The following is a 14423-nucleotide window of genomic DNA, read 5'->3' as shown; positions in this document are numbered from 1 at the left end:
TTTTTTAATTAAACTCTTGAAATCTAATGCAAACCCTTCCAGATCACGCTGACTTTCTAGTTGTGGGGGGACATATTCACCGACTGTGTCTGTCAGCCCGTGAGACGCGAAGGATCACTCTGTATTCTTTTTTCTGTATTCTTTTGTATCTTTCATCAGTGTTTTGTAGTTTGCAGCAAAAAAATTCTGTACGGTTAGATTTTATCCATGTTTCATTTGTTTTAAAGCTATTGTAAACGGCATTGCTTCCAATTTAATTCCTTGTTCATTGTTGGTAGGCAGTAATACAATGTGATTTTTGTATGGTGACCTTGCTAATACACTCATTGCTGGTTCCAGGAGACTGTTTTTGTATATTCCATGAAATTTTCCACATCAGCAATACTGCTACCGGGAATAGACCATCTTGTTCCCTTTGCAGTGGGGTTTTTGCCTCTCACCCATTTCCTGCCATGCCAGGACGTGGCACAGTGTTACAGGGTGGCGTGAGTGGGCCTTTGGCCTTGCTCCCAATCTGAGGGAAAAGAAAATCAGGCTCAATCTTGATTTTGTAGTAAGTTTTGGCAGGGCTGTCAAAGAACGGATGCTAATTCTTTGTGGATAAGTTTATGGTCTAGAGCTTTCGTGGTCTTCACTCACTGTCCCCCATCTCTGAGAATAGTCACTGTGTTTGTTTCCAGGTGAGGATGTGGCTCAGTGGCAGAGCACTTGCCAGGTAGGCGTGACATGAGGCCAAGTCTGACCCCCAGGGCCACGCGAGAGCTGCATTTCAGGTCCCTTGACTTCCCTCTAGCTTTCCTGTCTTCTGTTTTGCTGGTCTTTGTTATTTATTATCTTTGTTATTTCTTTTCCTTCTGCCGTTGGGTTTAATTTGCTCTTTCTTGCTTTCACAGTTTACCTTTGCGTTTTTAGTGTGACTTAATTGAAATGATGAGATTTCATTTTTAATGACTGTCTCGTTGAACAGCCCACGCTGTTTCGGAGCTGGTCCTGCAGCATCTGAGCTTCTCCACACACAAGTGGTGCCCCCTGGGTGTCCCACGTGCCCAAAGCAGCGCCCAGTGGTGGAAAGCTAGAGGGCCACTGCTCAGCCCCTGACCAGAGGTGGACCCTCTCGGCTTCCTCAGCACCCGCAGGCCTGGCCTCAGGACCACTGCGGCTTCATGACAGCTGAGTGAAGACCCCGCTCCAGGCTCCCTGCCCATCCCTATCTGTTCCCAGCAAAGGGGGCCTGTGGACACGCCAGCCAGGGGCCAGGCAGGCCATTCGGCGGGCTGAGTGCAGGCTCTGCATGGGGAGCCCCCGGGAGCAGCCCCAAGTACTGACTGTTTCCCCAAAAGCAAGGGAAGGAAGCAGGGAGGGAGGGAGGAGAAAGGACAGAATGGCCAGACAGGTCAGGGCCTTCCACTGAGCGCTGCAGTGTCCTGCCCGGCTCTTGCCCTTGCTGCCACCGTCCCATCACAGCTTCACAGTCAGGGCCGCAGAGCAGCGTGGCCTAGAGCGCAACCATCAGACTCAGTTTGTGACTGAGGGAGCAGCAGCCCAGCCTAACCCGTGAGGCTCACCCTGAACCCCTTTCCTCCTCCAGCGGCAGCAAACCCATGACTTCCTGGATGGACCACTGTCACATCAGGGCTTCCGGAATCTTCCACAGCCTACACCAACTGGCTTGTTCAACCATCAGTTCTCAGCTTGGTACATACCAATCTGGGGTCCTGTGTTCCATGGACCAAGGCCTCCTCCACACACATCACATAACACACAAACACACAACAGAACTACACAGAGATACGGAGATACCCACGCGAGAGACACACATAGACACACCACACTCAGACGCACGGAGACACAATGAATGAGCCCTCCGTGCCCCCTTCTTTCTCCCCACAGTGGACCTGTTTTGGCCCAGCTGAGCCGCAGGGAAGCACCAAGCAAGGGCCAAAGCACCTCAGTGCAGTTGGAGCCCATGGGCCACTGTGCGGCGGTGAGGGGCCTGGGGGTGAGGAAGACATGTCACTCCTGGTTCTGGGCCGTGGCCTCCCATAACTATTTCCTGCCTAAAGCGGAGTGCAGACCAGGATGGACCCCAAAGGGCAGCCGAGAAGGCTTCTGAACTGTGGACAGGGGCTCCTGTGGGGAGCCACGGGGCACACAGCCCATGGAGAGGGCTACCCCCGGGCTCCACAGCCAGGCAAGCATCCTCCTCCCAGCTCTCCATGGCGCCAGCCCCCACTCAGCACAGATCAGACTCTGGTGCTCACAGAAGCCCCGAAGGCTTTAGGGGCTCCAGCCCAGACCAACTGTCCCTACACTCGCACCCAGCCGCACCCCAGGCCTCTGTTTCCCTGTAAGCCCGCGTCTGCGGACACACTGCACAGTGCCCCAGGGCCCACGGGCTCAGAGGGCCGCAACACGTACTCTGCATGTGGAATCCAGGGTTCAGTCCCTGAAACCTCATGAGTCCTGGCACCACTCGGTGTGCCCAGGAAACACAGAAAGGGTTCACAGCCCTGCCCTGGACAGACCCCAGCCTGCCCACCCTCCCACACTGCGCCAAGATGCCCCAATCCTGGGCTGCTGAGCAGGAGGATATAGGCACCAACACGGACACTCGGCAGATTGTGTCACCCAGTGTCTCCCAGTGTCACTAGTGGCCACACATGCCCCATGGGTGGGGATGAGGTGGGGAAGGGGGACAGCGGGGCAGGCAGCCACCCACTTTCCCCGTTCCTCTGGGCCTCAGTTTCCCTTCAGCCAGGCAAGAGTGGGGAGGTTCTCCCGGAGGCCGGGGTGGGGGCGGGCACCCCGGTACACTGGGAAGGCTGGGAAACAAATGCACCGGATCCAGGTCAGGAAAGCCGAGAGCTCAGCGCCTCAGCCTCCAGTAGGGCACAGGGTGGCACTTTGCCCCACTGGGGCTTCAGAGAATGAGACTCACACCCCAAGGCCTTTGAGCCCAAGTCCTGCCAGCCCGGCCAGGAGCCGGTACCCAGGCCCCACACAGCCCGGCAGGCCTGCAGCTCGCAGCTCCAGCTCAGCACTGGCACCCGGGCCGGAGTCAGCAGGAGCCCCCACACCTGTCCTGGGAGCGGGCACTGGGCACTAACCTCACGCAGGCGCCCGACAGGGGAGTTGGGGGGCTCCAGGTGGTAAAGAAGGGGGACCCTGCCAGGCTTTTCTCCTGATTCCGGACCCTCATCAGGCCCTGGAGGCCAGGACTGACCCTCCAGTCATCACCGGGGCCGTCAGGGCTCCCAGCGAGGCCTCCACGGGGCGACACCATGGACACACACAGCAGACAGACAGTGGCCTCGATGTCCCATTTAATGCCAAGCCACCATCACCTGGGTGATGTCCACAGACCTCCCTCCTGTCCACGGCCCCCAACAGGCCCAGGCTGGCGCCCCTCACCCACTGGCCACACTCAGTCACGTCGCGGCTCTGGGGCCTCCTCATCTCAGCTCCGCCAGCAAATTGCTGATGGCGCCCAGCAGCTCCCGGAAGTAGCCCTCGTCCTCGCCTTCCTGCAGCTCCAGGGCGGCCAGCGCCTGGTACTCGGCCTGCAGACTGGCCAGTGTCCTGCCAAGCTCGGGATCCTGCTTGTAGCGGTCCCGGCAGGTGGGCAGGAGGGCACCCAGCGTTTGCAGCACCTTCTCGCGGGCGTCGTGCTCGGGCAGGGCCAGCAGGTGGGCCGTGATCTCGCACCAGCCCTGCTCCTGCAGGCTGGGCAGGAGGTGCACCTGCCGGTACTGCTGCAGCTTCTCGGGGGACGTGTCGGGGGTCAGCTCAGCCTCCTCCTCTGCAAACATCTGCTTCCCGTGCAGCCGGGGGTGGGCAGGCGGGGAGGAGAGAACAGAGCGGGTTCAGTGCTGAGCCCACCCTCTCCTTCCCTGGAGACCTCACCGGCCTTAGTGGGAGCATCCATCTTGCAGAGAGGGGCACCCACGTGGCACCCCTGGTCCCGCCTGGGGTGGTGTGAGTGGTACAGGCTGTGGGTTCTAGCCCCAGCTGGTCCCACCCATCAGCAAATGACCTGGGGCCAACAGTTGCCTCCGGGGAGCTGATTCATTCCCTGCCAGACACGCTGACTGGGGGCTGTCGGAGGAGGAGCACTGGGCCAGAACTCAGCCTGCACCCCTACACCCCACCCCACGTCAGTGGCTCCCTGGAAGGGCAGGGAGGGGGCATGTCCCGCAGGGGCATGAGTACACGGGCCTCACCTTCTCGGTGACCAGGTCGTAGAGCAGCGTGACCACGCGCACGGCCAGCATGTCGGAGCCCTTCTCCTGCACCAGGCCCCGCAGCACCTGCAGGCCGCCGAGCTTCAGGAACTGCTGCTGCGCGTAGGGGAAGTGCCGCAGCAGCGAGCACAGAGCGAACAGCACCTGCGGGCACAGGGTGGCACGGGAGCTGAGGAGGCTACAACACCCCGGAACCCAGGTCTGGGGAAGTCGGGCAAAGTCACCCCAGACATACCAGGAGCTGTTGCTCGGCCCCTGCTAGCATGCAGCCTTGCTGTGTGAAGCGGGTGGAATGGGGTGGGGGCAAAAAGGGGGAGTGGGGTCAAGGGGAGGGGGCAGGGGTGTCCTTGGTGACACACACACAGCCCTGTGGGGTGCAGCGGGCCAGGCGGCACTCACCTTCTTCTTGGCGGTGAGAGGCTGGTCCGTGGCCAGGATGACCAGCAGCTTCTGCAGGGCGCCCCCCTCGATGGCCTCCACCTGGACTTTGGGGTTGCTGTGGGGAGAAGTCAGAGCTTGACTGTGCCCGCTCCTGGGGCTGACTTCCCGCCAGTCACCCCGAAACCAGGTGTGAGGGGAGGCATCTCCCTGGACAAGCTGGACCGTGGCTGGGTCAGGGCGGATCCCTTGGTTCCACAGCCAGCGGTACCGGCAGCGGTGCAGGCAGCAGGGTCAAGGTCACCCGCTGGTCCCGCCCTCGGCAGTGACCTGGAAGGAATCCGAGCCACTGCCACAGCCAGGCACATCATCCTGTTCCTCGGGAAAGGCGCCTGACCCCCTCCAAATCTCTCTGCTCCTTGGGGCCCAGCAACAGGCAAGAAAGGCATGAGCTGGGGGAGGCCGGTCAGAGGAGGACTGAGGTCCAGACCCAGACTCTGAGAGGAGCCCACCCAGCAGCCCCTCACCCAGGAGCAACCCCCAGGATTGCCCTCCGGAAATCCTACTGTGGGTCTGCACGAGGGCCTGGCTGAGGCCGAACACCCAGAGCCAAGGCCTCAGGGAGAAAGTCTCACCCAGAGCTGTCCTGGGACCCAGTCTGGGCAGGAGACAGGGAAGGGTCCGGCAAACAAGGCAGGCTGGGCTCGGCCTGCTCAGGAGGCAGGGCCCGGCCTTCCCGCATTGCATAAGTGACTCCCAGAGGCGGTGCGGGCAGACCTTGAGTGTGCTCTGAGCGGTAGTGCAGCACGGACGGTGCTTGACTTGCACATGGCCGACTCAGATTCCATCCCCAGCACCATCTATGGTCCCCCGAGCCCCTAATTCCTGAGTGCAGAGCCAGGAGTGACCCTCGAGCATCGCTGCGTGTGGCCCCAAGCCCAAAACCCAAATCAAAGAGAGAGCACAGGAGCGCTTGGGGCCTGGGTCAGACCCAGGACTTCCCTCGCCTCAGGCCAGCCCAAGGCCACCTGAACGCTGCACTCTTCCTGTCCTCATCCCACGGGCCCCAACCCCTGTGCTTCCTAGCCTTGACCCAGCAGCCCCCAGGCCCCATCCTGGAGAGCGAGTTCTGGTGCGGGAACATAAACAAACTAGCCAGAATTGGCTCTAGCGGGAAACTTCTGCATTTTCTGGAAGGGCACTAACGAGGGGGTACCAGAGATTGCTGGTGGGAGGCCCCCAGGGAGGGACTACACCCCCGGCTCCTAGGCTCCGAGCTCGAAGCAGGCCACCGTCTCCCTCCTACAGATGGGGAACATCTATGCCCCCCACAACCTCTCAGCCAGAAGGGAGGTGCAGACATGTGGGGGTCGTGGGAAGGGAAGTGGCAGCTCCTCTCCACAGGTCAACAGGCGGGGAGCCCTGGAGCAGAGCCCCTCCCTTAGCCCTGCTCCCCCAATTTGAGAAAGGCAGCTGCTTCATCAAAGCTGCGCTAATTAGGGCTGTCTGTGCCGTCATGCGCCGAGAACACTCACCCGAGACAGGCAGGGTCTAAGAAAAGACCGAGGCCAGGCTGCGACACTCAGACGCCGAGTGCCACCTCCCACCGAGGGGGCTGTGAGTCCGACAGCAGGGCAATCTGCAGGGCACTGTGAGTAGAGTGGGGGACCGAGGTACCAATATAGCCATCGAGGGGTCATCCTTGTTGGTGGCCCAGGGGACCAGAGAGAGAGTACAGCAGGTAGGGCCTTGCCGTGCACAGAGATAACCCAGGTTTGACCCCCGGCACCCCATATGGTCTCCCGAGCCTCACCAGGAGTGATCCCTGAGTGTAGAGCTAGGAATGAGCAGGGGTGCACCCCCAAAAATAAACAGTGAAGCAGAGAAAGATAGGTGGCCCAGGAGGTGACCTGAGGGTCTAGGAATGGCCCTGGCAGCTCTTCCAGAGGCAGGGGGGCACTGTGTACTTGGTATTCCCCAAGGGAACAGCAGCAATTAACAGAGTAGCAGGTCGGGGACAAGGGATGCCCAAACCGCCCTCCAGAGAGAAGAGAGGTGGGTGGGGAGTGACATCAAAAAGGCTGGCTGCAGGCAGGCAGTGCTGAGGACCCTGCGGGCAGGCAGGGTGGGGACCCTGTGGGCAGGCAGTGCTGGGGACCTGCGGACAGGAGGTAGCCCTGGGGATGCTCGGGCTGTGGAGGCTCTGAACTGAGGCCCCGAGTTCAGAGGGGAGCAGGGAGCCAGGGAGGGGCCTGTGCGCAGGGAGGCGGCAGCTGAGCCTGCGCTGTGGCTGGAGTACAGGGACCCAGACACTGTCCGGCAAGCAGAGCCCACTGGGCCCTCCTGAACCCCACCAGGACATCTCTGGGGGCGGGGGGGGGGTGGAATCAGGTGCCCCCAGGGCATGAGCAAAGCCAGCCCAGCACGGGAGCTTGGGCTGGTGAAGAGCTAGGGTGCTGCGTGAATGGCCCCCGTCTCCCGCCTTTCCTTGGAGCCCCTGCTGCCTCTCCTACTATGGGGGGGGCCCTAGTCTGGCGCTGGCTACTTGACCCCCCCTTGCCAGGGCTTTCACAGTCACCCAGACCCTGATGGCTGAAGTACCTGTCTCCACTGCAGTCAGCATGGGCTCCTGGCGTGGTGGGGCAGCCTGTCACCCCTCTGTGGGGGCGAGAGAGGAGGGTGACCCCCTATAGCAGTGGCACCCCTTCCATGCATCAGGGGGACTGGCCTCTCCTCTGAGCAGCTCTGATGAGGTGCCCTACCCAACTCTGGCCTCTCACCCAGGACTCCAGGGTTTCATGGAGATGGAGGGATCCATCCCTCTGAAAACAGCCTCCATGCACCGGGTTATCTCAGCCATCAGAAGGGCAACGCCTCTCTCCCGTGGGAAACACCTACAGAGCCAGTGGGGTACCCCACGTCCCCCTTCACTTCAGTTCTGCCTGTGAGGCAGGGCAAAACTCTCTTGTGGAAGACGCACCGAAGGGGCCAGAGTGATGATAGCACAGTGGGGTGGGAGCTCGTGTTGCCCATGGCTGGCCTGGGTTCAATCCTGAGCCCCCCAGGAGTGAGCCGTGAGTGCAGAGCCAGAAGTAAGCCATGAGCACTGCTGGGTATGGCCCCCCAAAATGGAGAAAGGGAGGGGGGAGGGAGGGAGAGAGGGAAGGAAGGAAGGAAGGAAGGAAGGAAGGAAGGAAGGAAGGAAGGAAGGAAGGAAGGAAGGAAGGAAGGAAGGAAGGAAGAAGGAAGTAGCAGAGAGTGCTGAAACGCAGGCCACTGTGGACCTCAGGAAGCCTGTCATGTCACAGAGAGCACAGAGGCAGAGGGGAGACAGCTGGGCCGCACCCCCAGCCCCAGTGTGCAGCCACCCTGGGGTGGGATGGGGCCTCTTTGCAGGCCAAGGCTGTGTCTTGACATCTGGGCACTGGGGGCATCCGAGAGCAGGGCCCCCGCAGCACCGGTGCTCAAAGTCAACAGAAGGATATTAAGGACGCAGCTCGTCTCTGACGAGATAAATGAGAATAAACCTTGTTCAGGGCTAAGCCGGCTGGACTGAATCAATACCATTAGCACTTGGATTACCGGGATGCTGGCGATCAGCAGGCGAGTCAGCTGTCTGCGGAGGGAGGGGCCGAGGGAGGCAGCAGCTGCTGCGCGGTTGCCCTCCCGGCTGGGGGAGGCGGCCGTGCAGAAATGGAAGTGATTGCATCTGCAGAAACCAAACCTTTCGGGTCAGGGTGGCAGCCGTGGGGGCAGTTTGCCAAGGGTCAGAGGTTTTATTTTAGCTACCAAAGCAGAGCACGGGGCTGGGGCGAGGGGAGGCGGGAGGGGGTGCTGCCTGCCATCGGGGTGCACATTCAGGCCCATGGGGTGGGGGGGCGTGAAAATGCTGCCCACTGCAGCCCACACTCAGGATGGAGACACCAATCCCAGACCCCGCGTCAAGTGCGACCAAGGGAACCCTCCTGGGAAACGACCGGGCAGACAGCCTGAAGCCAAACGGGGGTCCTCCCGGGGCAGGAGGGGGTGCAAGTGAGCAGGCTACTGGCCTGGGAAGACGCAGACACGGAAGCCCTGGGTGGGATCCAAACCAGGCTCAAGAAGGAATCAAGAAAAAGGAGGAAAGCTGGGAGAGTCAGCTGGATGGTCAGGTCCGGGCTGGGACACAGACATGCCCCCCTGCAGCAGCGCCTGGCAGGAAGCAGGCGTCAGGGAGACCCAGAACAGGCTCTGAGACTGGTACTAGCCCACTAGGATCAGAACCACTAGTACTGGACACTCACCATCTAGGCGCGCGACATTCATCAATCCACTGGGGGAGAGATGGACAATGGCCAACGTGAATGAAAACGGAACAGGTTTGCCAACCAAACGCCAACCACACAGCAACCCCACCAGAACTGAACCCCAGGAGAAACAAACATCCAGGCCCCTTCACTGACCCTCCTTGCCCCTCCCCTTCTCCAAAGAGGAGCAGCCAAGCATATTCCTCAGGCACCTGACAGCTCTCAAACAGCTCTGCAGCAAGATTACCCAGGGCACTTTCTCCCCTTAAATCACTTCAGCCTGGCAGTCAAAACGTTACAGCAAAGTACAAAGAAAATGCCCAACTGCAGGCAAGTTGCACAGTGGTGAAAGAACTTCCACTGAGATCGCCAGCTGCCAAACATTTGACCAGACTGGCCTTTTTCACACCTTCTTTTCTGGAACATTTGAGAGTATGTTGCAGACAGTGCCCCCTTCACCCCTCAGAGTGTCAGGTGTAAGTCTAAGGCCTTAATCCAGAGCCTTAGACCGATCGGCCACGCTACCAGATGAGGCATGCATGTCCTAAGAACAGACCCACAGCCCAGGGATCAGAATCGGGAAATTTCCATCATTTCCAGACGATCTGTTGATATTGAGATTTTTGCCAATGGTTACAGAAATATCCTTCTGGAAAGTGTCACTGGGCCTAGGTGCCATCCAGAACTGAGGGTGCCCTATCTCTTTCCTCCCTGCTCCCCAGCCCATCTTTGTCCCTCATGCCACTGATACACGCCTCTCAGTCTGTGTCTTTGGGGTGTTGGACAGGCTGAAGGGGAAGCACACTGTGGAGGCCTCAGTGCTCCGTGGCAGGGGCACATGAGGTCAGACCCACCATCACCATGCTGACATGAAGCATGTAGTGACCTTCACTTCAAAGATATTATTTATCCCTTATAAATCAGTAAATATGTTTGGGGAGTACAGTCTGTTATTCGCCAAAGTTTCATCTGCTCATTCTGGCATCCAATAACAATTCTTGCTAAAGAAAATTCTTCCATGACAACTACCATGTAAGCTCATCATCGGCCCAGCTTTACAGACTTGCCATTAAATCTTCAAAGAGATACAAGTCAAGCCACGAAAATTTAAAGGTACCCCATTCTCCCGGCTGAAAACTCTGGGGTGCCCTCGGAAAGGGGGTAGGCTGAGTCCCCACCCTGCCAAAGCCCTGGCAGCAGCACCCCCACCCCACAGCAGCCGCCATGCCAGCAGCCCAGCTCCACTGCTTCACAACAAATCTCTGCAGATGCCAAACTGCCAGAAATCCCAGGTACACCAGTTTTCAGGCTGAGAACTCTTGGAGTGGGGGGCTGAGGGGGGGTGGGGAAACAATCTCTCCCCAAGCCCTTGTATTTCCGGAAGCTCTGGAAGCCATACCCACATCCCACACCTCTGCCATGTAAACTCATGGCACAGTTACATATCCTGGATTTTCTGGAGCATGGCTGAATCTCCAAATTCTACAATACTGCTATCCCAGTAGGAGCACACTAAATTAGACAGAAACGTGACAGAGAAGCCAACCACACTCAATAAACAATATCAAAGAAGGCTCAACTAGCAACTCAGACAAGGACCCCATAGTGAGATATAACAATTTTAACAAATTTTCTTTTACTGAAGTATTTCTGATAATTCCATTAGTCATATAGCTGTAACAAGCAATGAAAGATAAATTATTTTGTACCTGCTAAGGGGGCAATCTTGAGGGGAGTGGATGGGAAAAAGGGGACAAAGGTGGAGGGAAGGTCAAACTCATGATAGGAGTGGTGTTGGAATACTAAATGCCTGTAACAAATGCATCATGAACAACTTTGTAAACCACAGTGTTTAAAAAAGGAAAAAATTTTTTTTTAATTTTCCCATGATATTTGATGATTGCTTCTTTTCTGATCAGTTGGGGCTCTGCCTGAAAGTTTTCCTTCTTCATCATTTACTCTTTCACTTGTATCAATATGGATGCGTAGGTTCATATTTAATCAATGGGCTATAATGCATTCCTAACATTGTTTATCTCAATGTGCAAATTATCCCTGATTTAATCACCAGAGACTTTTTATACTGGCTTCTGTGTCTTTTGCGACACATTTCCATCATTCTCTGAGCACATCCTTAATTTCTGGCACAAGATGTTCTTGTATAAGAGTTTGTATTTTTCCTGCACCAGCTGTACAATCAGCCATTTCTACAGGGAGCACTGAGGGCGCTTTTTGTTTTTTTTTTTTTTTTTTTTTTTTTTGCTTTTTGGGTCACACCTGGCGATGCACAAGGGTTACTCCTGGCTCTGCACTCAGGAATTACCCCTGGCCGTGCTCAGGGGACCATATGGGATGCTGGGATTTGAACCCGGGTCGGCCGCGTGCAAGGCAAACGCCCTACCCGCTGTGCTATCTCTCCAGCCCCCTGAGGGCGCTTTTTGAAAATTCAAAGAGATTTAACCTTTACCCCATCCATACTAAATCACAATCTTGCAAGATGGGGCTCACAATGCCTGCCTTTTCATCACGGTCTCACACAAGCCTTCCTGGAAGCAGAGGTGGCGATCTGAGAGCCAGGTGAGGGGCGCTCTCCATCAGCGTTCCCAGGATCTGTGGCCCCGAGCAGCAGAAAAGGCTCCTGCTGCTTGAGTAAACTCCTGATTACTGGCAACCGTCTCCTCGTGGCCTGGAATCTGCTCCCATGAAGCTTATGTCCACTGGTCCCCTATGCCCTGTCAGAGTAGAGGGTCGCAGGTGTTGCCCTGACTGTGTCTGGGGCTTCCTTACACAGAAGGAAGCATCCCGTGGCCCTGTAGGACACCCTCCCGGGCCTCCTGGGGGCCTTCCTGGCAGTGCTCTACAGTGAGGCTGCTTCCATTTTCCCACTCCCGGGCCCTCCTAACCTGAGAAGTTCTCATGCAACCCCAGATTACAAATCAAACATTTACTGACAGTGACTCAGGAAGAAATTTGTTTTGGAAAACACAACTAAAGTCGTGTGACCCTGCATGGGATGACCGCCTCAGTTTAAGAACCGAACTCTGTGGGCCACTGCTCCTCAGCCCAGGAGACGCTGCTGGGATGCCACCGTCCACCTTTAGCCAAGCCGACCTCTCACCCCAATCATCGCTGCCCAGGCCATAGACTGCATTTTGGTCTTTGGCAGCAGCATCACTGAACCCCTCAGACTGGGTCTGCCCAGGCCAGAGGACCTGGAGGCTGCTCACAGCTCACGAGCTCTGTCACACGGCCCTGAACTCAGCACAGCCATCAAGGTGCATTCCTATCACAAGGTACATGGGTGAGTCAAATAGCAAAAAGCACATTTCCAACATCCCAGCCCAAGGAGTACAACACTGTTCTGGGTGGTAAGATATACTTTCTAAACTATGAACATGGGTTATTTATAAAATTTTCAATGTGATAACAAACTCGGGCTTCAATGTGATAACAAACTTGGGCTTCAATGTGATAACAAACTTTCACTGCCTGGGTCCTGCCTCTGAGCCTGTGACTATTCCATTGGTCCTGAGTCTGTCATGGGTTCAACATGTGGGCTCCTGCTCCCGGACCTGTGTCATTGGCCACCATGTCCTCATCAATCTACATGCAGGGTGAGTATGGCAGGAGCTCTCCAGTCAGGGCTCGGCTGACACAGAACCACTTGTAAGTAAACAGCCATTGGGCTCGGTTGTTTGAGTGGCTACAAATCCATGTCTTTATCATCGTTTCTCCATCTGACCTATTAGACGATGGCCAGACACTGTCCAATTCCTCCCGGGAGGCCGTCTCCCCGAGCGCCTTTAACACTGCCCTGATCTCCCAGGCTTGCAAGTCTTCTAAAGAGGATAATTAGAATTGGAAGAGAGCGTGACAGCATTCTAAGGTGCTCATGAATGATAAAGTTCTATTTCTTGCCCCCAAAAGGTAGTTACTTGGGTATGCTGACTTTCAATCACTCATCAAGTGGCATGTGTGAGACTGATGTACTTTACTGCAGAAGGGAGGGAGGGCAGAGAGGTGAAGGTGGTGGAGAAAGAGGGAAAGAAAAAGGGAGAGAGAGAGAAAGAGGGGGGAAGGAGGGAGAGATGGAGGGAGAGGGAGAGATGGAGGGAGAGGGAGAGAGAGCTCTTTTCACAGAATCCACACTATCTCTAAGAGATTCTCTGTAATCCTATTTTTACAATTCTCCTCCTCTTTAGAAACATTCACAGATAGTGTCTTCATGCTGGAGAGAGTAGAGGTTGGGCTGAGGCACCTTGCATGTGGCAGACCCTGGTTGGGTACCCAACACCATATGGTTCCAACAGTGCAGGGTGTACTGCTAGAGCACCAGGGCACTGCTGAGTATGGCTGTGGAGGTCCCCAGAGGTCCACCATGGTGGCCAAGTAATCCTTGGTCCCACAGGGCCCAGAGAGCACCAAATCCTGGAGTCCTCACATTGACCTGCCTTTCTAGCTGGCTGAGAACTGGAGGGAGGAACCCCAGTTTCTAATCACTGCTTGGGAAACCCTAAAACAAAACCAACGAAATAATAAGTAACTGAATCACATCTCCAAAACATGCCTGCTATTCTGAAAACCCAAACAGGCCTACCCAGCTCCTCTCAGCCCCTCCCATGCCACAGAGCACTTCACACACGTGGGCCTCATCACGTTTCATGGGATCTTTCCAATACTGACGGAGAGAAACCCACGCCCCCTCCTACTTCTTCATAATCCTGGGCCTAATTAGAGATCCTCGTCACCATGTTTGCTTCACTCTTTTTTATTTATTTTTAAAATTTTATTGAATCACTGTGAGATAGTTACAAGCTTTCATGTTTGGGTTACAATCTCACAATGATCAAACACCCATCCCTCCACCAGTGCACATTCCCCACCACCAATATCCCAGGTATACCCCCCTTTCCCACCCTCCCCCTGCCAGACAATATTCCCCATACTCTCTCTTTACTTTTGGGCTTTATAGGTTGCAACACAGAAACTGAGAGGTCATCATGTTTGGTACATTATGTACTTTTGGCATACATCTCCCATCCCAACTGGTTCCTCTAGCCATCATTTTCTTAGTGATCCCTTCTCTATTCCATCTGCCTTCTCCCTTCCGCTCATGAAGCAATATTCCAGCTGTGGGGCAATCCCCCTGGCCCTTGTATCTACAGTTCTTGGATGTCAGCCTCATGTGATGCTACACTCCACTCCACAAATGAGTGCAGTCCCTCTATGTCTGTCCCTCTCTTTCTGACTCATTACACTTAGCATGATACTCTCCACGTTTATCCATTTATAAGCAAATTTCAGTACTTCATCTCTCCTAACAGCTGCATAGTATTCCATTGTGTAGATGTACCAAAGTTTCTTTAATCATTTTAGGAGACTCAGGTTGTTTCCATATTTTGGCTATTGTGAACAGTGCTGCAATGAATATATAGGTACAGATATCATTTCTACTGTGCTCTTTCGCATCCTCGGGATATATTCCCAGAAGTGGTATTGTGGGGTCAGATGGAAGCTC

At 55.9% G+C, this 14423-nt stretch overlaps 1 protein-coding gene across 4 annotated transcripts in view; it reads right to left on the bottom strand.

Moving 5' to 3' along the window:
• Positions 1 to 3276: 3276 nt before the first annotated feature.
• Positions 3277 to 14423, bottom strand: part of SIL1 (SIL1 nucleotide exchange factor) — a 315807-nt gene continuing 304660 nt past the window's right edge. For 2 of the 4 annotated variants that reach the window (XM_055142814.1, XM_055142815.1), the window contains exons 8-10: positions 4641 to 4737; positions 4221 to 4385; positions 3277 to 3809 (exon numbers count right to left, since the gene is read on the bottom strand). In XM_055142814.1, the coding sequence (XP_054998789.1) occupies positions 3453 to 3809; positions 4221 to 4385; positions 4641 to 4737 (619 nt within the window). In that variant the 3' untranslated portion in view covers positions 3277 to 3452. The remainder of the gene's footprint in view (positions 3810 to 4220; positions 4386 to 4640; positions 4738 to 14423) is intronic. The other 2 variants (XM_055142812.1, XM_012933066.2) reach the window with 2 other exon arrangements.

This window comes from Sorex araneus, chromosome 6, assembly GCF_027595985.1.
Source record: "Sorex araneus isolate mSorAra2 chromosome 6, mSorAra2.pri, whole genome shotgun sequence".
NCBI lineage: Eukaryota > Metazoa > Chordata > Mammalia > Eulipotyphla > Soricidae > Sorex > Sorex araneus.
The sequence above is the reverse complement of the archived record's forward strand: the minus strand, read 5'-3'. Positions and strand labels throughout refer to the sequence as shown.